This window comes from Sus scrofa, chromosome 2 (genome assembly GCF_054392235.1).
Source record: "Sus scrofa isolate SSC_HxYL_T2T_F1_AM1 chromosome 2, Sscrofa_HxYL_maternal_Yorkshire_Landrace_v2.0, whole genome shotgun sequence".
Lineage (NCBI taxonomy): Eukaryota > Metazoa > Chordata > Mammalia > Artiodactyla > Suidae > Sus > Sus scrofa.
In genome coordinates this window covers 75503456-75528934 of record NC_139384.1, presented here as the reverse complement: position 1 = coordinate 75528934, position 25479 = coordinate 75503456, and the positions used below count along the sequence as shown (strand labels likewise).

The following is a 25479-nucleotide window of genomic DNA, read 5'->3' as shown; positions in this document are numbered from 1 at the left end:
ACCACCAGGGTCCCTGGAGCACGCCCAGACACGCCCACAATTAACCCCTCTGTGCCGCACCGCGGGTGCCTCCAGGGGTTCGCAGAAAGGACTTCAGGCAGCGGGGGTTGATCAACAGGCTGGGAAGGAATCTGAGATTTCGGCAACCAGCACAGCCAAAGGAATTCGTCCCCCTCCCAGAAGCTTGTTGGAAACAAGCATTGCCGGACCCTCAAGAGACCCCCGCGTTTGGCTCGCTACCGGTGTCCCTGTCCGGAGCTGGGGCTGGCCGTCCACCCGGTGCATACTCACTCCCATTCTTTCCTCCTGGCCTGGGGGGTGCTGTGGATTTTGTGCGCCTGGTGGGCCAAGATGACATCCCTGTGATCCACCACGCCGCCCCGCCGCTTCAGAGGGGGCCCCTCGCAGCTGCCGCTCATCCGGGGCGAGCGCGCGTCGGGCGGGATGCTCTGTGCGCCCCCGGAGGCTCTGTCCGGACCTGGGGGCCCCAAGCCGCTGTTGTGCAGGGGGTCATAATAACTGCGGGGCGAGAACATGGGGTCTGGGACCCAGGAGGACTTCGACATCCATCGGCCTCCTTCAGAAATCCCAGGGTCTTCTGCCTCCAGCCCCGGGTGAAACTAGAGGAGGAGAGAAAAGAGAGAGAAAAAGCAAGGGTAAGGGAGGTGCAGAGAGCAAACACAAAGAGGAAGAGCAGAGAGCGTCGGAGGACCAAACAGGCGTCTGGCCTCCTTCACAGGAAGTCAAAATACACCCCAGGCCCGGCCCAGCGGGATTTAGTATTTCCTTGGCAACTCGGGGTTGGGAAGCCAGTTCTTAGGAGCTGCCGGGCAACAGAGGCAGCTGGATGGAGCCGAAGACCATGAGGCTGTGTTGCAGGACCTGGGCTCCACCTCCCAGGTGCTGGCCACAGAGGGTGGGACCTGGGATTTCTCAGCATCTCAGGATTTCCCGCTCCAAAATGGGTTGTAGGGAGCCTGCTTCTCTCTTCTCTGGTCCTGGGGTCCTGTGAGCTCCTGAGAGTTGCTTGGAAAACTGAAAGGGCAAGTTCAAGGGCCTGCTTTAAAATTCACACGGAGTACAGCCATCTGTTGAGTGAGTGAACCTGCTCTTTGCCACTCTGGCTGATTTGGGGGTTTTGTTTTGTTTCCTTTTCTTCTTTTTTAATTTTTGGCCCCCGTCCACAGCATGTGGAAGTTCCCAGGCTAGGGATCAAACCCACACCAGAGCTGTCACCAATGACAACGCCAGACCCTTAAACTCACTCGGCCACCAGGGAACTCCATGGGCTGTTTTTTTAAAAAGAGAAAAAGGACAGGGTTCTTGCCCCCCCCGAGAATATATCAGGTGGATTCTCAGCCCCAAAGGGACTTAGAGCCCCAGAAAATCTTTGTCTCCATTTCATTCACTTATTCACTCAACAAACACTGAGTAAGCAGCGGCTATGTGCAGGCTGTGTTCTGAGGACACAGTGTGAATGACACACACAAATGTCCCCCTCGTCATGGAATGGAGGTTCTAGAGGGGGAAGCAGACGATGAACAAAATAAATACATCATATGGAGATTAGGAGTTGGAAAGTGCTGTGGAGAGAAATTAAGAAGCAAAGGTATATTTGTTTGCTGGAGCTGTCGTAACAAAAGTCCGCAAGCAGGGTGGCTTAAACAACAGAAATCTATTTCCTCACAGTTCTGGAGGCTACCAGCCTGAGATCAAGACATCAGTAGGATTGGTTTCTTCCGAGGCCTTTCTCCTTGGCTTATAGCTGGTCATCTTTCTGTGTCTTTACATGGTTGTCCCTCTGTGCGTCTCTGCGTCCCAACTGCTTCTTCTTCTTCTTCTTCCTCTTCTTTTTTTTTTTTTTTTTTAAGTCACACCCACAGCATATGCAAGTTCCCAGGGCCAGGGATTAAATCTGAACCTCAGCTTTGACCTACTCCACAGCAGCAACACCGGGTCCTTAAGGCACTATGCCACAGTGGGAACTCCTCTCCTTCTCTTATAAGGACACCAGTCATATTGGATTAGGGCTCCCACATACCCTCACTTTAATGACCTCTTTTTTTTTTTAAGAGCTACACTTGCAGCATATGAAAGTTCTCTGACTAGGGATCGAACTGGAGCCACAGGTGCCAGCCTACACCATAGCCACAGTAATGCGGGATCCGAGCTGCATCTGTGACGTACACCACAGTTCACAACAATACCGGATCCTTAACCCACTGAATGAGGCCAAGGATGGAACCTGCATCCTCATGGATACTAGTCAGGTTCATTACCATGGAGCCGCAATGGGAACTTCCTTAATGACCTCTTTAAAGACCCTATCTTCACACAGTCACATTCTGGGCTATTGTGAACTAGAACCTCAATGAATGGATTTGGGGAGGAGAGAACACATTCAACTCTCCCCAGAGGGTGATAGGAATGGGTAGTTATTAAAGGGTCAGTGATGGCCTCCCTGGGGAGGTGACATCTGAGCAGAGACCTAAAGGAGGTGATGCAATAGCCCTGCTGGGTATCTGAGTGTTTCAGGCAGAAAGGTCCAGAGGCAGGGCTGTGTGTGACTTGCTCAAGGAACACCAAGGAGGCCTGGGTGGCTGTGAGTGAGGATAGCAGAGGAGATGAGGGTGTGGAGGTGAAGGGGCAGGTTACACAGGGTCTTGTGGTTCTTCTAGGAGTGAGATGGCCCATGGCTTTTAGATCCATAACTCACCCAAAATGTATTTTCAAACTCAAACTGATTATTTCCACCTGTCAGCTTTCACCACTAACCTCCCAGTGTCTGTCCAAGAAAAGCAAGCCCACTAGAAGGCCAACATGAGTGACACCAAATTAGGAGCCTAAATCTCATGCACAAATATGGCAAGAGTCAACCTCAACACCCAGAGGTCTAAGGAGATGGGTGCAAAGAATTGGGTGTGGGAATGGAGGCTTATCTCCCTCCTGAATATTTCCTCTGTCCCTGCTTGAAGGCTTCAAAGACAGGAGAGCTCCCCCAGCCTCCCCCAGCCTCTCTGAAGCAGACCCACTCAATATCAGAGTTTGACTGCGCTGCTACCCTCTGGGTAAGTTGGGTTTTTGTTTTCAAACCTTGTAAGGAATAGAGTTTAATAGACCTCTTCTTCATGAAGCATTTAAGCTTCAGTTTACTCCTGTGAAAGCTTACTCTTAATCACCTATGATCAAGAATTTATAAAGTCTTTCATGTTTTTCCAAATACATTCCAGGTGCATTGAAAAAAAAATCCCTTATTCCTTGCATAAGCACTTATGCTGGAAGGCATTTTCCTTCCCATTTTACAGAAATAAAACTGAGGACAAAATGAGGGTTCAAGTGTTTTGCTATCGGGTTTCATTTCTACCTCCAAGAGTCACCCCTCCTACCTCCCAAAATATGCTTACTCTGATAATATTAAAGAAAGAACCCAGCACAGGGAACTATATTCAACTATATTTAATAGTAGTAACCTGTAACGGAAAACAATATGAAAAAAAGTATGTGTATAACTGCATCATTGTGCTGTACACCTGAAACTGCCAACATTGTAAACCAACTATACTTCAATAAAAAATTTTTTTAAAAAAGAAGTTCCCTGCTAGCCTAGTGGTCAGGGATCCAGTGTTGTCACTTCAGCAGTTCAGGTCATTGCCATGGTATGGGTTCGATGCCTGGCCCGGGAACTTCCACATGCCTCAGGGGTGGCAAGAAAGGAAGGAAGGAAGGAAGGGAAGAAAGAATGAGAGAAAGAAAGAAAGATTCCAGCTTACAGGATGGGTGTACTGTGTAGTATCTACAATGCAGCTAAAATCCCAGAGACAAGGCTTGATGGGGAAATTCTGCACACATACAAAAGAGGTGTTTCTACTTGGGATGATGGGAGAAGGATTAGGAAAGAACAAGCCTAAGGCACACACCCAGATGACATCTTTTAAGACATCCACCTGCTTGTCCCACAGGCTCGAAACAGGATGCTCATGCTCGCTTCCCTGCCCCTTTTCTTTTTTCTTTTCCTTCCTTCCTTTCTTTCTTTCTCTCTCTTTTTTTTTTTTTTTTTTTTTTTTTTCCTTTTTACTGTCCCACCTATAGCATACGGAAGTTCCCAGGCTAGGGGTCAAACCAGAGCTGAAGCTGCCGGCCTGTGCCACAGCCACAGCAATGCCAGATCTGAGTCCCATCCGAGACTCCGAGACCTATACTGTAGCTTGCAGCAACGCCAGATCCTTAACCCACGGAGTGAAGCCAGGGATTGAACTGCCTCCTCACGGAGTCTGTGTCAGGTTTTTAACCCTCGGAGCCACAGCAGGAACTCCTCCCTGTCCGTTTTCTACAGGACTTTGTTTCCAGTCTCCCCCTTCTCATTATAGGCCCCCAATTTGCCTTGATGCCCCAATGGCAAGTTGAGCTGTCACTCATGGTTCCCCCTTTTCCCTTCACTCTCTGAGTCAAACCGATCAGAAGGACCCATCCACTGCCTTCAGAATAGATCCTGAATCTGACTGAGGCAGGAGATAGATGTGATAGGAATGGAGTAGACACAGGTAGTTGTAGAAGTCCCAATAAAGGACCACGGATAATGGGAAAATTAGGGGACACTGGGAGATCACCGTAAGTAAATAAATGGCTCAAAAAAGCTATCAGAACAAGGCAGGCTTGCTCAACTAGTGGAAGTGCCAGAATTGCCTCAGGTCCTTGAGTGGGGGATGGGATTAGGCCTGCCTTCAGATTCAGACCGGGGCAGGAGTTTGAGGACCGCTCTTCTGCTGATTTGAATACACACCTCACTGGATACGAAGGAGGAGCTACTACTCCCAGAAAGGAAGAGGTGGGCCTTTCCCACCCCCATTCCCCTTGGATGATAAAGCTGTAGCCCACCACATCCTTGGGGCAGAGCTTCCATGCCTGCCCGATTGCCTCTCTCACAAGTGTCCTTTCCTAATAAATCTATTTCTTGCTTATCACTTTGTGTCTGGCTGAATTCCTTCTGTGTGGAGACACGAAGAACCTGAACCTCAGTGAGTCCAGACATAGGGTGAGTGATTCTGATTAAAAACCCTGTGTTTAAGTTCCAGTCTGGGTTTAGGCTGGGTTCGAGTCCCGGCACATGGGTTCAAGTCCCCCAATCTGTTCTGGCTAGGTTCAGGCTGTTAATATTGTCAGTTTCAGATGGGCTCCAGGACACACATTTACAACCAGCCACCTATCTATACAGCAAGATAGAAATAACAACAGGCACAAGGCAAATAACTGGTATTTGTCTTTTGCAATCTTATCAAACATGGTGCTGATAGGATCAGAAGAGGGTTTGAGCCCTGCTTGGGAAGAGCAAAGAGGTCACATACTCCCCACCCTCAGGATCAGGGAGACCCCAACTACATATGGACAGAGAGACCCCTCTGGGTCAGAAAGGGAGGGGGTACCAGGCCATAATAAGTCTGGATAATCTTTCCACCACACTCTGCTTTGAAATCCATCTTGGCCAAAAGATGCACATGAAGATCAGGGGAGGGCCCTAGGCCTGGTGAGGTGTGAAGGATAAAATAAGTTAATTAACCAAAGGAAGACCAAGACCCAGAAGAACCGTCCTATATAAGTAATTTAAGTAATCTCTCTGGCACACTCCTCATTCAGGGGGATGCCTGCACCCTCTCTTCTCCTTTGGGCATGTATTACTGCTTTACTTCTGCCTTAGATAAATAGATGAATACTCTGTATTTCTGTCCTCTCGCATATTTTGTACTGTCTTTCTTTCTTTTTTTTTTTTTTTTTGTCTCTTTTTTAGAGCCGCACCCGCATATGGAGATTCCCAGGCTAGAGGTCTAATCTGAGCTGTAGCCACCGGCCTACGCCAGAACCACAGCAACGTGGGTCCGAGCCACGTCTGCCACCCAGACCACAGCTCACAGCAATGCCAGATCCTTAACCCACTGAGCAAGGTCAGGGATCGAACCCGCAACCTCATGGTTCTTAGTCAGATTCGTTAACCACTGCGCCACGACGGGAACTCCTTTTGCTTCTGACTTAAATAAAGAAACCACTGCTCTGTGTGCTTTCCTGCATGTCTTACTGTGACTCTAACAATAAATTTTGTACCTGTTTTTACAGTCTTTGCCTCCTTGAAACAGTCTTGCTTTCAGCAGGGGGCAAGAATCAGAGCAATTCGGCTTCTAGACTCTCCCTGGTCTAGTGGCTAGGATTCACGGTTTTCATTCAGACTGCCCAGGTTCACTTTCTGAGCAGAGAGTGAGGATCTCGCTTCAAGCCATCACCCACTGCTGCCTCTCCAAGATCGCTCTGAGTGAGGCTCTGTTCTCTCCTGCATAAGTGGGGATAATGATAAGTACTACAGACAGCCGTTGTGAGGAGATAGGGGGCTAAACCTTGGGAAGGCAATGCCCTGGGCACATCGCTTGGCCATAGAAAGTGCTTGGTCAACACTGGCTCTCCTGTTGATGTTGTGGCAGGTGGGTGGAGCCTAGCAGGAGAGGGTAGGGAGAGCTGTTCATGCAACGTGGTCGAGTGCACTCTGCAGAGCCTTCACGAGCACTTCCAACAGCAGAGCCCCAGCTGTCTGTGTGTACACAGTGAGAAACAAACACATCCCCAGCCAATGGGTGCTTCCAGCCGGGTGTCCGTACCTGGCACCTGCCTGCCCGTGACCAGGTGTACTGTTCCTTCTCTCTGTTTGCCCAAACACAGCACAGAGGAAATGGCAAAGCACGTATGGTTTGCTTTCCCAAGAAGCAGCCAGATTCCATGAAGAGATGGTGCAAAGAGATGACAATGGGAGACAAGAAAATAGAAGAAAAGAAGGGCGTGAAACCCAAGGCCACAAAAAATCTTATTGTTAATAAGTAGAGGACTTTTCTAAAGTACCAGGCATCAATAAATCTACCTCTGTGAATCCAAACTGAAACCACACCTGAGATGGGGGGCTGGCCACCATTGCCAAGCCTGGACCACCCTGAGTTGCCATAGCAACCAGATGGCACCTGGAGATGGTCCTGATTAATACAGGCTGGTCCAGGAGCTATGGGGGAGGAGTGGGGAGGGAGGACAGCAGGGAAGTCTGGGGGCCTTCTGTGCACTATGGTCACGTGGGCAGGGACATTTACACAACTATGCCCAGCACTAGGCTTCGCCACCCACAAGTGAAACAAGTGCTAATAGCTGCAAGAGCAGCTTTCTCTTTCTCCAAAATTAGTAAAAGACATGGCACTTCAGAGTTCCCACTGTGGCAAAGTGGGTTAAGAATCCAACTGCAGAAGCACAGGTTGCTGTGGAGGTACGTGTTCGATCCCTGGCCCGGCACAGTGGGTTATTGATCTGGCATTGCTGCAGCTGTGGCTCGGATTCAATCCCTGTCCCAGAACTTCCAAATGCTGCAAGTGCAGGCATTAAAAAAAAAAAAAAAAAAAAAAAAAAGACGTGGCATCTAAAAGTAGAATAAAAACATTCTCTAAAACTCCCCAGGCTCCTTAGACACATTAGAGAGGATGAGAACTCAAAAATGCCCACAAGGTCCTTCACCCAGGAAATAAAAATAAGACCAGGCAAGACTGAAATGTAACCCTACAAGGTTTCAATTTTTTTTCACGGGTGTGGGAGGATGTCTTTTCCTCCCATCTGGGAGGAAATTTTTAAAACTAAAAGTGGCCAGTAGTTTTGCTCCGAAGTGCATCTAGCCACTGAAACTCATAAAGTGCTATTTATAGTAGCCTAAAACTGGAAAAAACCCAAAGTCTATCAACAAGAAAATGGAGAAAGAGGGTGTGATGCATCCATGTAACAGAGTGCTACACAGCCCTGAAAAAGTGTACTGCTGGCAACAGTGAGGATGGATCTCACAGATGGACACAGAGCAGGACCCACTGTGTGATTCCACTGATATGAAGTTGAAAAACAGGGAAAAGTAATCTATGGTGATGAGAGTCAGAATACTGTTGACTTTTGGGGTGAAAGGGTTATTAACTAGGATGAAACACAAGGGAGCCTATTGGTAGGGTTGCCAGATAAAACAGAAGATGCTCAGTTACATGAGATATGCTTAAATGCTATTCATTGTTTATCTGAAATTCAAATTTAACTATGTGTTCTCTATATTTTTTAATTTGCTTAATCTGGCAACACACTAAGAGGATGGAAATTCCTTAACTCTTTACCTGGGTAATGACGGGGATACAGCGTATAGACGTATGTAAAAATTCTTTTGTGCTTTTTTTTTCTTTTTAGGGCCGCACCTGGCAGCATATGAAAGTTCCCAGGCTAGGGGCTGAATCAGAGCTGCAGCTGCCAGCCACAGCCATAGACACAGGAACGTAGATCCAAGCTGCGAATCCAAACTACACCACAGCTCATGGCTATGCCAGATCTTTAACCCACTGAGCGAGGTCAAGGATCGAATCCACATCTTCCTGGATACTAGTTGGGTTTTTAACCCATTGAGCTGTAATGGGAACTCCCCATTTGTGCTTTTTTTTTTTGCATGTTGGTTACATCGCTATGAATGTGTGTGTGTGTGTGTGTGTGTGTGTGTGTGTGTGTATCTCCACACCCATGACATATGGAAATTCCCAGGCCAGGGACTGAATTTGAGTGGCAACTTCAATTTATGTTTCAGCTGTAGCATCGCCAGATGTTTAACCCACTATGTGGGCTGGGGGGTTGAACACACACCTCTGAAGAGACCCAAGCTGCTGCAGTCAGATTTTTTTTTTTTTTTTTTTGGTCTTTTTGTCTTTTTGTCCTTTTGGGGCCGCATCTGTGGCATATGGAGGTTCCTAGGCTAGGGGTCCAATCGGAGCTGTAGCCACCAGCCTACGCCACAGCCACAGCAACACCAGATCTGAGCTGCTTCTGCAACCTACACCACCGCTCACAGCAACGCCAGACCATTAACCCACTGAGCGAGGCCAGGAATCAAACCCACAACGTCATGGTTCCTAGTCAGATTCGTTTCCGCTGCACTACAACAGCAACTCCTGCAGTCAGATTCTTAACCCATTGTGCCACAGTGGGACCTCCTACAAATATTCTTAAAGCTAAAATAATCATACCAAATTCATAAAGTGGAATTATATATGCCCTTCTTCCCTATAATTGAGTTGTTTTTGTTTGTTTGTTTGTTTGTTTGTTTTTTGCTTTTTAGGGCCGCACCCAAGGCATACAGAGGTTCCCAGGCTAGGGGTCAAATTGGAGCTACAGCTGCCAGCCTCTACCACAGGCACAGCAATGCAGGATCTGAGCCATGTCTTCGACCTACACCACAGCTCACAGCAATGCCGGATCCTTCACCCACCCAGCGAGACCAGGGATTGAACCTGCAACCTCATGCTTCCTAGTCAGATTCCTTTCCGCTGTGCCCCAATAGGAACTCTGCCCTATAATCAAGCTTTGAGTTGGGCAGGAAAAGGAATATAAGCCAGGTCTTCACACATAGACACAAGTTCCAGAGGATGTGGGAAATCTACTCCCTTTTGTTACAGGTAAGATGAGGTTCACACAGACTGGCCAGGGATATAGACACATGTTTCTTAGGACTCTCAACATTTCTCTCTGAATTTCAAACCAGAGTCTGACACTGAGCCCTTTCTCTTGCTAGGACCACTTCTCCCAAAACAATTAGTGGTAGGCAGTATGTTGTCCCCCACAATCTCAGCACCTGGTTATGTCACACGACATGGCAAAGGAAACCGGAACTAGGTTACACTCTTTAAAATAGGGAGAGTTGGAGTTCCCATCGTGGCTCAGTGGTTAACGAATCCGACTAGGAACCATGAGGTTGCGGGTTCGGTCCCTGCCGTTGCTCAGTGGGTTAACGATCCGGCGTTGCCGTGAGCTGTGGTGTAGGTTGCAGACGCGGCTCAGATCCCGCGTTGCTGTGGCTCTGGCGTAGGCCGGTGGCTACAGCTCTGATTCGACCCCTAGCCTGGGGACCTCCATATGCTGCGGGAGCGGCCCAAGAAATAGCTAAAAAGATAAATAAATAAATAAATAAATAAAATAAAATAAAATAAAATAGGGAGAGTATCCTGGATTATCCCTATGGGCCCAATGTCATCCCATAGACTTTAAAAGCAGAAGAGGGGAGTTCCTGCTGTGGCATGGCAGGTTAAGGATCTGGCATTGCTGAAGCTGTGGCACAGGTTTCAGCTGCAGCTTGGATTCAATCCCTGGCCTGGGAGCTTCTGTATGCTGTGAGTGCAGCCCAAAAAAGAAAAAAAAATAGAAGAGGGAAGCAGAAGACTATGTCAGAGATGCTACGGAAGATGAGGCAGGAGAGATTTGAAGCATGAGAAGAAATGCTGGCAGCCTCTAGAAGCTGAGAAGAACCTCCAGCTGCCAGCCAGCAAGCAGACAGGACCCCAGTCCTGCAACAGCCCCAAACTGACTTCTGCCAACAGCCCGAAGGAACAAGGAAATGGATCCTCTCCAGGGCTTCCAGAAAGTCACACAGCCCACCAACACCTTGACTGAAACCCAACCAAGCCTATCAGACTTCCAACCCATGGAAACTGTGGGATCATAAATGCGTGCTGTTGGTAAGCCACTCATTTTGTGGCATTTTGATATGGCAGCACAGAAAAATAAATATACAATCCCATACATGTACGACATATACATTTTTTCTTTTTAAGGCCACGCCTGTGCAACATGGAAGTTCTCAGGCTAGGGGTTGCATTGGAGCTGCAGCTGCCAGCCTACACGCCACAGCCACAGCAACACTGGATTTGAGCTGCATTTGCAAACTATGCCTCAGCTTGTGGTAACACTGGATCCTTAACCTATTGATTGAGGCCAGGGATTGAACACACATCCTCATGGACACTATGTCAGGTTCTTAACCCCCTGAGCCACAATAGGAACTCTGAATGTTTGGGGTTTTTTTACAAGAACAGAATTCTTGAGATTATATAGATTTATATATACACATACTTGTCCGTACAGCCGCATATATCTATATAAACATATATACAAAAAAGTCTGTGACTTTTTTGCACTTGATAATACCTCTTTAAGCAACATTCCACACCAGTCCCTATAGCGTTTTCAAATGACTCAATAGAATTTATCTAGTGTGGACAGCTGGCTCTTTTTCAGTCTTTTGCTGTTCCTCAAAATGGTGTAGCCACCATTTTGTACATAAATCCCCATGAAGCTGCTACATGCATTTCCATAGAATGAATTCTAGAAGTAACACTGCTATTCAAAGATGGTGTAGGTTTTAACATTTGATGAACACTGCCACCAAAATCCAGGCAACACCCTGGCGAATAGACAGTGGCCAGGGACTAAACTTCCCAGGTCCTCTTGAATTGGTATGGCCATGTGACTCATTTTCACCCATGAAATATAAGCAGAAGTGACGAGAGTCACCCCAGGTCAAAGCTTTAAGGAGCAGGTGTGTCCTCAACAAGTTCCCTTTCTCCCCTGCTGGCTGGACATAGGAGACACTCAGGGCCCCCTGTGTGGTGGAGCCATGAAAGGGTGGGGGCCTGGGGCCTGGAGTCACTGTGTGGAGGAGAAGAGCCATCTGCTGACCAGGAACTCCCTCCCAGAGTTATCAGATAGTTAGAAACAAACTTCTGTTGAGGTAAATCTTTCATCCAATTGGGGGCCTATTTGTTACAGCAGCATTCCTGTCTTAGCTCAAGCTGCCATAACAAAATACCATAGACTGAGTGGCTTAAATAACATTTATTTTCTTACAGTTCAAAAAGCTGGAAGTCCCAGACCAGGTCAGTTCCTGGGAAGGGCTCTCTTCCTGATTTGGAGACTGCCTTCTCTGTGTCTTCACATGGAGGAGAAAGAGAGAGAGATAGAGTTCTCTGTTGTCTCTCTCTCTCTCTCTTTTTTTTTTTTTTTTTTTGTCTTTTTGCCTTTTCTAGGGCCGCTCCTGCGGCATATGGAGGTTCCCAGGCTAGGGGTCGAATCAGAGCTGTAGCTACCAGCCTACACCAGAGCCACAGCAACGCAGGATCCTAGCCACATCTGCAACCTACACCACAGCTCATGGCAACACTGGATCATCAACCCGCTGAGCAAGGCCAGGGATCGAAACTGCAACCTCATGGTTCCTAGTCAGATTCGCCCACCACTGTGCCATGATGGGAACTCCTGGTGTCTCTTCTTATAAAGGCACTAATTCCATCATGAGGGCCCCACCCACATAACCTCATCTAACCAAATTACCTCCCATATCCAAATACCATCCCACTGGGGGTTAGGGCTTCCAAATATTGATTTAGGGGGACATCACCAATCCACAGCCTTTCCCTAATACTCTATTTGATGGAAGCAATGCTGGTTTCATTCTACAAATGTTTTTCTTGTGCTTTAAGAGCTTTTCATTCAAAGGGAATCAACTCAGGTGTGGTGTCCCATTGAGAATACCAAAGCCTTCATTAAAAAGAGAGCTAAAGATAGCATCTCTGCATGAAACCATTTCCTTTCATCTCTTTCCTCTTGTTCTCTCTCTCCTCTCAGCCTTCATTCTCTTTCTTCCACTTGTTTAGCTTCACTTAGGAAACTCCACTGCTTCCTATCTTACTCTATGTGCTAAGGTCTCAGTCAATAAGCCCTCTTAATCTAGTCCCAGACAAAACTACAGTTGCTAAGAGCCATGGAAAGAAATGGTATCCCCTTTTGAGTTCTGGGCTGGAGAGTGTTGAAAATAAACAGACCATGGATTCTAAGCCAGGGTGACACCAGTCCAAATGTCATTTTTAACCTACCTTCAAATGCATCCATCACTTTCCAGGTATTTTATTTGGCTAATAGTAAAAGTGATTTCTGGACCCTGAACAATCTCCAGGGTCCATGTGCCAGGTATGGGGCAGTAAAAACTTGTAACAGGGAGCAACAAAAACAAAATCTGACAAGCGGGACTACATCAAACTAAAAAGCTTCTACAGAACAGGAGAGAATATTTGAAAATTATATATTGTATAAGGGGTTGGTCTCCAAAATCTATAAAGAACTCATACAACTCAGTAGCAAAAAAAAAAAAAAAAAAAAAAAAATTAAAAATTGGCAGAAGACGAGTTCCCTGGTGGCTCAGTGGGTTAAGGATCCAGCCTTGTCATTGTTGCGATGAACCACAACAGCCATGGTACAGGTTTGATTCCTGGCCCAGGAACTTCATGCCACAGGTGCCACCAAAATCAAATCAGGAGAGGAACTAAAAAAAAAAACCATTTTTCCAAAAAAGATATCCAAATGGCCAACATTCACATGAAAACATGCTCAACATCACTAATCATCAGGGAGTAGGAAATCAAAACCACAATGAGCTATCACTTCACACCTTTGAGAATGACCACCATCCAAAAGACAAGATATGCCAACAAGCACATGAAAAAATGCTCAGCATCACTAATTACTAGAGAAATACAAATCAAAACTACTATGAGGCACCACCTCACACTAGACAGAATGGCCATCATTAACAAGTCAACAAATAACAAATGTTGGGGAGGGTGTGGAGAAAAGGGAACCCTCTTATGCTATTGGTGGGAATGTAAATTGGTACAACCACTATGGAAAACAGTATGGAGATACCTAAGAAAACTAAATATAGAACTACCGTATGACCCAGCAATCCCACTCTTGGGCATATATTGGACAAATTTTTCATTGAAAAAGATCATGCACCCGTATGTTCATAGCAGCACTATTTACAATAGCCAAAACATGGAAACAACCTAAATGTCCATCAACAGATGAATGCATTAAGAATATGTGGTATAGGAGTTCCCGTCGTGGCGCAGTGGTTAACGAATCCGACTAGGAACCATGAGGTTGCGGGTTCGATCCCTGCCCTTGCTCAGCGGGTTAACGATCCGGCGTTGCTGTGAGCTGTGGTGTAGGTTGCAGACGCGGCTCGGATCCCACGTTGCTGTGGCTCTGGCGTAGGCCGGTGGCTACAGCTCCGATTCAACCCCTAGTCTGGGAATCTCCATATGCCGTGGGAGCGGCCCAAGAAATAGCAACAACAACAACAAAAGACAAAAAGATAAAAAAAAAAAAAAAAAAAAGAATATGTGGTATATATACACAATGGAATACTACTCAGCCATAAAAAAGAACAAAATAATGTCATTTGTAGCAACATGGATGGAACTAGAGACTCTCATCCTAAGCAAAGTAAGTCAGGAGAAAGCTAAATACCATATGATATCACTTATATCTGGAATATAATATATGGCACAAATGAACCTTCCCACAGAAAAGAAACTCATGGACTTGGAGAAGAGACTTGTACTTGCCAAGGAGGAGGGGGACAGAGTGGGATGAGCTGGGAGTCTGGGGTTAATAGATGCAAACTATTGCATTTGGAGTGGAGAAGCACTCAGATCCTGCTGCATAGCACAGGGAACTATATCCAGTCACTTGTGATGGAACATGATGGAGAATAATGTAAGAAAAAGAATATATATATATGTATGTATGACTATGTCACTTTGCTGTGCAGTAGAAATTGACAGAACACTGTATATCAACTATAATGGAAAAAATCATAAAATAAAATAAAAGCAAAAGACAAGATGTGACACATGCTGTCAAGAACATGGAGGAGAGGGAATCCTCGTGCATTGTCAGTGGCAGTGTTGATTGGTAACAGGGAAACAACCTAAATGTCCATCAGTGGATGAATGGATAAACGAAATGCGACATATACACCCAATGGGATAAATATTCAGTCTTAAAAAGGAAGAAAATCCAGACGCAAGCTACAATATGGATGCACCTTGAGGACATTCCACTCAGTGAAAGAAACCAGTCACAAAAGGATAAGTACTGTAACAGTTCCACCTACATGAGGCCAAATGAGAGAGGCAGAAAGTAAAATGGTGGGTACCAGGGGCTAGGAGGAGGGGAAGTGGGAGTTAGTGTTTAATGGGGACAGAGTTTCAGTTTGGGAAGATAAAAGCATTCTGGAGATGGATGTGGTGAGACAAAACATTATCACTGTATATAAGACCACTGAAAATTTATTACAATGGTAAGTGAGATGTAATGTCTATTTTACAAAAAAAAAAAAATGTCTTACAAACTTAACAGGTGATCCACCCACTTCTTAAAGGTACTTAAATATTCACAGTGGCCCCATCATTTCAGCTTTATTGCCTCACAGTGCCAGACAACCACTTACTGTTTGTTTTTGTTTGTTTTTTGGTTTTTGTTGGTTTTTTTTTTTTTTTGGCCATACTTGCAGCATGTGAAAGTTCCCAGACTAGGGACAGAACCAGCACCACAGCAGCAATCCAAGCCACTGCAGAGACAATGCTGGATTCTTAACCCAATGCACCACAGAGGAACTCCCAGACACCCACTTATTGAGGATACGGATAAGTATATATAGACACAGACCAGAGCTTTCATGCTGATTCAGAACACAACCCGAAGCCACTCCATCTCAGGCAGTGTAAACTCACCTCCTAACCCACCTTTGCAAAGAAAAGCTAAGAGCAAGGTGAAATGAAAACCGAAGCCAGGGCCAACAAGCACTCTTATCGCTGGGGGCAAAACTCCAGAATTGCTCCACATACAGGAGAAGAGAGCTAAATAAAATGCCAGGCCAGATGGCAATGGCTGAAGGCTGGGTTGAGACCAGCACGCCGGCATAGCCCTGAGCAGCTGTGCTGAGGGGTCCATTCCCTGGTGAGAAGCAACCATGTCACAGCTGGTCTCGTTTCTTTAACCCACTTGCTCAATTGCTGATCACAGTGCAGTGAGACACACACTCCCTCCCACCAAGATGAACAGATCACCTGTGAGCACTGGAAGGTTTTCATGGCAGCCCCAGGACATTGATTGGGAGTTGGGAAGGAGAAAGTAGGGGAGAACTCCAGGATGCGGGTTGTTGGGCAGAGTCCAAATGAGCCACCGAATCTCTGGCTGAATTATTTCTCCCAACTTGAGTTTCATGGCTCCATGAGCCTCCCCATCGCTCACTCATTCATTCATAATGCCATATTAATAGTGCATCTAACTGTGTGCCTGGCACTGGGGACTCAGCAATGAACAAAACAGAAAATGGTCCTTGCCCTCATTGAGCTGAAGTTTTAGTCAAGATACAGTAACCAGGATAAAAACGTAAAATATGTGGATGAAGAAGAGAACACTGGAGAGCAGGAAAAGGAAGGCAGAGGGGAATGTAATTTAGAGAAGGAGGCAGGAAAGACCCTAGTGGAAAAAAAGCATTAAATATCTGAAGGAAGTGAGGAGGGAGCCATGAGAAGGTCTGGGGAAGAGCACACCAAGCAGAGGGAATAGCCCATGCAAAGGCCCTGTGGTTGGCATGTGCCTGGTGTGTTCAAGGAACAGCCAGGAGGCCTGTGTGGGTGAAGTGGAGTGAGTGAGGGGATGCATGGGAGGAAGGGATAGAGGAAGGTGACAGATGGGTACAGAGCCTTGTGAACCGCAGAAAGGACTTTAGCTTTTGATCTGAGGAAAGTGGAAGCCATGGAAGATGCTAAGCAGAGGAGGGATGTGACCTGACTCAGGTGTTCTCGGGTGCCCCCTGGAGGTCCGATTTGTAAGAAATCCAAAAAAGCAGTGAAATTGATCATCCCGACCATTGTGGAGCTCCCTCTCTCCCTCCTTCACCCCACATTCTGCTCATCATCAGGGCTGCTGATTCTACCTCATTATTTCCTTTGCCACTTGCCATGGTTCAGACTCTCATTTGCTCCACGCAGCTGGACCATAATCCTTTCCTCCACGTTTTTTCCTCCCGAAGTCTCTCCTCCCTCCAATTCACCATAGACTATCAGAGCATCCACTGGCAAATCCCAAAAGGACTCCCCACAGCCAATTCTGAATGTACCCCCATGTCTACACCTCTTTGCCTCCATCCTGAATGTCCTTCCATCTCCCCACTTCAAAGTCCAGCTCAAAAGATGCTTCTGCTATGACAACTCCAGGGGAATTCTGCCAGTGTCCACACCCTTCAACTGCCTACACATAGCTATGGCTCCCTACCTCCAACACCTGCCACTCCCTAAATGGGGCTAGGTCTGACTGCTGGAACAAGGGGGAGGCCAGAGATGCAGGGAGTTACTACTTTTGGAAGATTCCTCAACCAAGGACTGATGGGGTTCAGTGGAGAAATGCCCCCAGCTTTGTAATCAGCCTGCTTGGCTCCTAGATCTGCCACCTCCTGCTGTGTGACCTTGGGCAAGTCACTTCACCTCTCTGGGCTATAGTTTCCCAGTCTGTAAGATGAGAATGATAAGAGCACAAACTTCTCAAGTTTTTGTGAGGATGAAGTAATTTCACTCTAGGTATCATGCTTGGAGCAGTGTCTCACACAATTCCCTAAATACAAGTTTGATATTGTTAGGACAGTGGCTATCACTATGATTCCATCCTCTGCTGAATCCTCAAAGCCTAGTACAGTGTTTGGTCAGCAACAAGGGCACAATGAATGCTTCTTGAAAGGTAGATCAATTATTCCTCTTGTTCAGGGCAATATCCCAACTGGACAAATGTTCGGAATGCTCAAGACTATTTATCATTCTCTATTTTCTCTCTCTCTCTCTCTTAAACGTGCTTGACTCCATTGGTCATGGAAGGTTAAAAGAAAAAAAGACAAGAAAAAAAAATAACACTTCTACCAGAGGATGGAGTTCGCACTGTGGTGAAAGATGATCAGCTGGGACATAGGTTCAATCCCCACCCAGCACAGTGAGTTAGTATCTGGTGTTGCTGCAGCTGCGTTGTAGTTCAGTTCTGATCCCTGGCCTGAGAACTCCATATGCTGTGGGGCTGGAAGGAAAAAAAAGACTTCTCCCAGGGGAGAATGTTCCTCTAATGTTGTTCCCTTAAACCAAACTGTTAGGCTTTTGCTCTGTCCTGTGTTCTCAGGAGTGGGTGGATAGGGGTTTTGGGGGTTTTTGTTTTGGTTTTTGTTTAACTTCTTACAGCTGCACCTGCAGCATATGGAAGTTCCTGGGCCAGGGGTCCAATAGGACCTGCAGCTGGGGTCTATGCTACAGCCACGGCAACACCAGATCCGAGCTGCATCTGTGACCTGCTCTGAAGGTTGCAGCAATGCCGGCTCAGTAACCCACTGAGCGAGGCTAGGAATCCAACCAGCATCTTCATGGAGACCATGTTGTGTCCTTAACCCACTGAACCACAATGGGAACATCTGGGCAGGTAGTTTTGCCTAAAGGCTGAATCTTTAGGATTTTTATCCTTCAATACATACATACACACACACACACACACACACTTTTTGCCTTTTCTAGGGCCATTCCCTCAGCATATGGAGGTTCTCAGGCTAGGGGTCGAATCGGCTGTAGCCGCCAGCCTACACCAGAGCCACAGCAACATGGGATCCAAGCCACGTCTGCGACCTACACCACAGCTCACGGCAACGCTGGATCCTTAACCCACTGAGCAAGGGCAGGGATCGAACCCGCAACCTCATGGTTCCTCGTCGGATTCATTAACCACTGTGCCATGACAAGAACTCCTCAATACATATTTTTGACTTCTTGGTATTTAGCATTAGGGTTTCACTATCTCCCTCATTCATTCTGCCTCTTCGGCCAGCCAGTGGCTGTCAGTGGTATTGACATATTAATACGTGAAGATATTCATTCATTACAGGTAAGTATTAGTGCTGATGTGCTTCATTTGTTCAACAAATATGTACTGAGCACCGACCGTGTGCCATCGTGACTCAATTATTACTCATCTTGGGATCTTAAAACTCTCAAGAAATTGCCTAGAAACTGCCTCCTCTTGCAGCTGAAAGAAATTGCAGTGGTGGTTTTCGCTGGAGGGAAATAGCTGGATATCAAAATGGGAAATACTTTTAATCTTTTTTTTTTTTTTTTTTTTTTTTTAAGGACTGCACCTACGGCATATAGAAGTTCCCAGGCTAGGGGTTGAACTGGAGCTGCAGCTGCCAGCCTACACCACAGCTGTGGCAACACAGATCCAAGCCACATTTGCAACCTACACCACAGCTCATGGCAATGCTGGATCCTTAACCCACTGAGTAAGGCCAGGGATCAAACCTGCATCCTCATGGATACTAGTCCAGTTCTTAACCCACTGAGCCACAATGGGAACTCCCAAAATGGGAAACACTTTTAGAAAACAATAAGAGTAGGCTGGCATCTAGTCCTGAAAAAATATTTGAAAACTGAGCTTCCCTACACTTTGCTCTCGGTCAGTAAGAATTCACATTTGAACCAGTAGGGCCCAGACTATGTTTCCAGTACTCATCATGCTTTGGGGGAGGGGTAGGTGGGATGTGTGGAAGAAAGGGAAGAGGGAAGCATGAACCACAGAAGAAATCAGAAGCAAAAAGAAACCAGACCCAAAGGCCATCTATTACATGACTGCATTTCTATGAAATATGGAGAAGAGAGAAATCCATAAAGACAAAAAGCAGACTGGTGGGTTTCCAGGCTCCGAGGAAGAGGGGAAGGGAGTACCTGCTATATTAGTAGAGAGTTTCCCATTAGGGTGAAGAGAAAGTTCTGACACTAGATAGAGATGATGGTGACACGACATTATGAACATATATATATATATATTTTTTTTTTTTTGGTCTTTTTGTCTTTTTGCCACTTCTTGGGCCGCTCCCACGGCATATGGAGGTTCCCAGGCTAGGGGTCCAATCGGAGCTGTAGCCACTGGCCTACGCCAGAGCCACAGCAACGCAGGATCCGAGCCGCGTCTGCAACCTACACCACAGCTCACGGCAACGCCGGATCGTTAACCCGCTGAGCAAGGGCAGGGATCGAACCCGCAACCTCATGGTTCCTAGTCGGATTCGTTAACCACTGAGCCACGACGGGAACTCCATTATGAACATATTAAGTGCTGTTGAATTGCTCTCTTTAAAATGGTGAAAACAGTAAACTTTATGTCATGTGTATTTTACAATTAGAAAGAGATACACACCCTCGCTCTGGAGAGAAATTTAAAAGTAGCCAAGTATAACACAGGGAACTATATTCAATATCTTGTAATAACCTCTAATGGAAAAGACTCTGAAAAAGATACAAGGGTACCCGCATGGCACAGCAGATTAAGGATCTGGCATTGCCACAGCTATGGCGTAGTTTGCAGCCACAGCTCAGATTTTTGATCTCTGGCCCAGGAGCTTCCATATGCCACAGGTGTAGCCAAAAAAAAAAAAAAAAAAAAAAGATAGGAGTATATATATATATATATATATATATACACACACACACACACATATGTATGAGTGAATCACTTTTCTGTACACCTGAAACTAACACAACATTGTAATTTAACTATACTTCATTTTTTTTTTAAATGGTTAAAAAATAATTCAATGTCCTCGGAGTTCCCGTCGTGGCGCAGTGGTTAACGAATCCGACTAGGAACCATGAGGTTGCGGGTTTGGTCCCTGCCCTTGCTCAGTGGGTTAAGGATCCGGCGTTGCCATGAGCTGTGGTGTAGCTCACAGACACGGCTCGGATCCCCCATTGCTGTGGCTGTGGCATAAGCCAGGGGCTACAGCTCCGATTCGACCACTAGCCTGGGAACCTCCATATGCCGCGGGAGCGGCCCAAAGAAATAGCAAAAAGACAAAAAATAATAATAGTAATTCAATGTCCTGTAACAAACCATAATGGAAAAGAATTCAAAAAAGAATATATATAGGGAGTTCCCGTCGTGGCTCAGTGGGTTACAAATCCGACTAGTATCCATGAGAATGCAGGTTGTATCCCTGGCCTCCCTCAGTAGGTTAAGAACCCAGCGTTGAGGGTAGGTTGAAGATGAGGCTTGGATCCCAAGCTGCTGTGCCTGTGGCATAAGCCAGCAGTTGCAGCTCCAATTTGACCCCTAGCCTGGGAACTTCCATATGCTGCAGGTGCAGCACTTAAAAAAAAAAAAATATATATATATATATATATGCATATATACACACACACACATATATAACTGAATTGCTTTGCTGTACAGGAAAAACTAACACAACACTGTAAATCAACTATACTTCAGTAGAGTAATTTTTTAAAAATCAAATTAAAATAAAATTTTAAAAATTCTTTAATCAATTATTGAAAGGACAAAATACAACAAAAAAAATAGCCGAGATTTAGTGAGCACTTACTATGTGCTCAGCTCTGAGCATCACCTGGCCTGGCCTCCAGGGGACACTACCTCTTGGGGACCAGATTGGCCTGGGCTCAGCTGGGAGCACTGAGGCACAGAGGGGATGAGGGATGCCCTCAGGGATTCTTAGACTCTGACACTTGGATGCCCCAGAATCTTGTTCAAATGCAGATTCTAACTCAGCAGGGCTGGGTGGCGCCAGAGACACTACATTTCCAGAGGGTGCTGCTGGTCCAAGTTCTTGGCTTTGAGAGGAAGGTCTGGGGGTTCTGCCAGGGGCCCCTCCCACACAGGCCGCCTTCAAACAGGCTCGGCCTTGCCCCAGGGGGTAGAAGCCTTGCCAAGAGCCCTCGCCTGTCTGTCACTGTGAAGACAGCAGGGTTGAAAGATCCTGGAATAGAATCTTCCCTCACTTGCACTCCACCACTAAGGGCCCTCCAGTCCTGTCAGCTAACAGGACCAGAAAAGAATAATAAAATAAATAAAGTCAAACCCTCTGCCGGAGCGTGTGATGTCCAAGAGCTGCAGCTGGCATTACTTTGCAGGTCACTGACCCAGTAATTTGTTCAATGTCAAATCCACCCTTTGCCTCCAGACCCCTCGTCTTGATCTTTTTGCGGGAGGAGCAGCATTGAATTGAACTAGTCTTATCTAGAGGGAGGATAGCATTTGCCACGAGTGGCATCTTTAGGTGTCTCCGCAAACCCCTGTGTCTTGGAGGAAAACAGAGTATCAGTGGGACGTCAGCTAAGACATCTGGCAGCCTGGACTTGGTATTAGGGGGACTAGAGGCCAAGTCGGGGTGGGGGTCGGGGTAGCCAGCGTCAGCCACGGACCCTGGAGACCCTCCCCCTTCTTCCCTCCCCATCTCCCCCTGAAAGAGCCCGCATGGGAAATGGCAAATCTGCCCTGAAGTTGTCGGCTCTCAACAGGAAAGTCGGGGTGGAGCCCAGATACCTAGTAGAGACCCCGCCCCTACCCCAAGGCAACTTCGCTAGGAGCTAAGGCAGGATGGGGAGGAGGGACCAGGGCGCGCTGGGGGTGTGGGAGGCGGGGTGTGAGCGCCCTTTCCTGTCGTTTCAGCCACAACTGAGGCTATTGCCAGAGGGAAAGTATTCTGTCCTTCTGTTTACACTCTATTCTGGGTCCTTCTCCCAACTCAGCCTCCCCGGAGCCCCAAAGCTGGAGCCCGCGGGGCGCTTCCCCCTCCAACCTCCACCAGCCGTGTGTTCTCGGAAGCTGTCAGCGCGTCAGAGGCGGGAGAAAGAGAAGAGGGATTCGGTCTTTCTCACTTCTTGAGAAACAAAAGCCTCCCGGAGAGTCAACTCTATACAGAATGTTGGGGTTTTGTTGTCGTTGTTGTTGGTTTTTTTTGTTGTTGTTTTTTTAAGGGAGGGGTTAGTCTGGAGGGGTGTCAAGCGCTGTCTCTGCTTTTCATTTGGCGCAAGGGGAGAATATTAAATATTAAACGGAACAAGCGGTTTCCTAAGACGGTGTAATTATCCTCAGCAGCCTAAACCCCATCTGCCATCTCCCTTTTCCCAACGCATTCACGCTGCGTTGAGCACAGCAAACAAGGCCGGGCCACGCGGGTGTCACGAACTTTTGTTTCGGGGACGCCCCCTCCCCAAAGCCCTAGGCGATGGGGGAAGGGGAAGCCCGCGATCTCCCAAGCTCTGCCTCTTGCCCAGCCTGCCTGGATCTCAAAGCAGAAAGAAATTAATGCGCACTTAAGTGACGGGGTGAGGAGGACATTAAAAAGTAGAATTTGCCTTCGGTTGGGAACTAGAATCAGTGGGGAATTGTCACATGTCCAAGGCAGGTGGCAAAGACCTCAAGTACTAGAAGGGGGCTAAGGGCAGCTGGAAGAAAATGGATTTTTCAGCTAGAAACAAGTATAAGCTGGAGGTCTGCCCCCACCCAGAGGAACTGCCAAGAGAAATACACTGCCCACCCCCAAAGAAAAGCTATTCATAGGAAGAGGGGGAAGGAGGTCATCAGGTTTCTACCTTTGCCTATGCAGGTAACATTGCAACAAGGAAATTAAGAGTAGATTCCCTGCAGGACTCTGCCCGCAGGATCCACGCCTCTGCAAGAACTGCTCACTCACCTGTATCGCATCGGCTCCGGGGCTCAGGCTGTTTGGTTAGTGAGCATCAAAGCGAGTCCTCCAGCTGTCTCGAGGGTCCCACCTTGTCAGTACCCAGGGGTCCAAGCCAGCTGAAGCCCACACATCCATTGCCTGCCCAGTGGAAAGGAAAAGGCCCCCCGCCCCCCGACAGGAGAGAGAAAGGGGGCTGCCAAGAGCAGTCGGGCTCTGAGCTGAGGGCTCCCCACAAAGGCAGGCGCCAAGTGGGGCTGCTGTGCCAGCTGCCAGGGAAGGGGAGGGGAGAGAGAAGGAGGAGGTGTCCCTGATGCTGGGAGGAGAGAGAGGATGGCTAGATCTTCAGCTCCTGATCATCTCCAGCAAAGTATTGCGTGGGGACCCAGCACGGGGAGACAAATCCAGACCCCCATCACTGCTCCTGGGAGCAGGGTTAATAAAGAGATTTCTTACTCTCTTCTCTCCGCCCCTTAACACTGCACTGTGACCTTCCAGCTGAGGGCAGGACTCTAGTCTCTGGAAGGATGCTGTTTATCCCCCCTCTACCTCTTTTCAGACTGGCTTCTGTTAAGGTGCAGAGGAAAAGTGGTAATAGGAGAGCTCTCCTGCTTCCACTTAGGGGCTTTGCGGAGGGGGGCGGGGTGTAACAGTAGCGTAAAGCAGCAGGGATGTGGAATCACACTTACAATTTAACCATCTCCCCTCCGCCAGATTGCAACCTAAATTATTTATGCCTTTATAAAAACACTCATTAGAGGACAGCTGCTAACTCCCTCCCAGAGTCTTTTCTGTTCATTCTTAAAACAGCTTCTTCCCTTACCCTCAGCCTCCTCCCTTAAGATAGAGTGGGTTGTATGCTTTGAACAGAAAGGCAGAGAGAAGAAAAAATGAGTTTTCTTATGCAAAAGGGCAATTGATTGCAAGTTTGCTACATGTGTAGACTTAGCAAAAACTGAGGTGGCCCCCTTTCTCTTTTTCAAAGGGGCTCCTTTTAAAAGTGAGCATTATGTTTTTACTTTGAAGAGGCATCTAGAACACAGAGAAGCCCCATGTTTTTCCCAAGGTGAAGTCAAAGTGGGAGGATCTACATTACTGGGGAAAGTGGCATTGTTTAGACAGAAGCAATCAAACCTGGGCTAGGGTCAGGAGATCTTAAAGAATTAGTGTTCATTTTATAAAGTCTGGTGGTGGTACTGTGATTATGTTGTTCATCTGATAGAGATACATATTGAAGTATTTATGGGTGAGTGACAGGATATTTCCAGGGAACCACCAAACACCCATTGACGGATGAATAAATGTGGTCCCTCTGTAGTAGGGAAGAACAAACCCGACTCCATACTGGATCTGTTTCTTTCACTTTAACTTTTGCCCTTTATTGCTTTTGCTGCAGATTATAGCCTGAAATATACAAGACAGCCCATTCTCAGGGCTCTGACTTTAACACTTTTGCATTTCATATAGAAATAAAAAGTTGCAGAACAGAGAATAACATTTTTTCTGGGTGGAAGTTTGCAGGAACATTGTGACCAGACCTCCATAGACAGCTGCAAGAAAAAGGGTTCTGGAGTTCTCTTGTGGTGCAGGGGGTTAAGGGTCCAGTGCTGGCACTGCAGCAGCTTAGGTCACTGCTGTGGCACAGGTTTAATCCCTGGCCCAGGGACTTCCACATTTGGCGCAGCCAAAAAAAAATGTTCAAGGAGTTCCCTTCATGGCTCAGTGGTTAACGAATCCGACTAGGAACCATGAGGATGCGGGTTCAATCCCTGGCCTCACTCAGTGGGTTAAGGATCTGGCATTGCCGTGAGCTGTGCTATAGGTCCCAGATGCGGCTTGGAGCTGGCGTTGCTGTGGCCGTGGTGTAGGCTGGCAGCTGTAGCTCAGATTCAACCCCTAGCCTGGGAACTTCCATATGCTGCAGGTGGGGCCCTAAAAAAAGATGAAGCCCTGATACATGTTACAACATGGATGAACCTTGAGAACTTTATGCTGAGTGAAAGAAGCCAGAGACCACAGGTCACAGAGTGTACGATTCCACTTATACGAAATGTTCAGCATAGGCAACAACACCACAGAGACAGAAAGTACACTAGCAGTTGCCAGGAGCTGGGGAGGGGGTGCCTGCTGGTGAGTACAGGGTTAACTTTGGAGGTGATGGAAATGTTCTGGAACTAGGTAGAAGTTGTAGGATACCTTGAATGTACTAAATGCTCTGAATTGTTTGCTTTAAAAGGGTTAATTTCATGTGATGGAAATTTCAT

General features: G+C 47.0%; 1 protein-coding gene across 9 annotated transcripts in view; it reads right to left on the bottom strand.

Moving 5' to 3' along the window:
• The window catches only part of CACNA1A (calcium voltage-gated channel subunit alpha1 A), a 378703-nt gene extending 355235 nt beyond the window's left edge, over nucleotides 1–23468 (bottom strand). For all 9 annotated transcript variants that reach the window (XR_014837530.1, XM_085012704.1, XM_085012699.1 and 6 more), the window contains exons 1-2: nucleotides 23225–23468; nucleotides 292–620 (exon numbers count right to left, since the gene is read on the bottom strand). Coding sequence is in view for 8 of the 9 variants with exons in the window: in XM_085012704.1 (XP_084868830.1) it covers nucleotides 292–566 (275 nt within the window). In the remaining variant the exon portion in view is untranslated. The remainder of the gene's footprint in view (nucleotides 1–291; nucleotides 621–23224) is intronic.
• Nucleotides 23469–25479: the final 2011 nt, after the last annotated feature.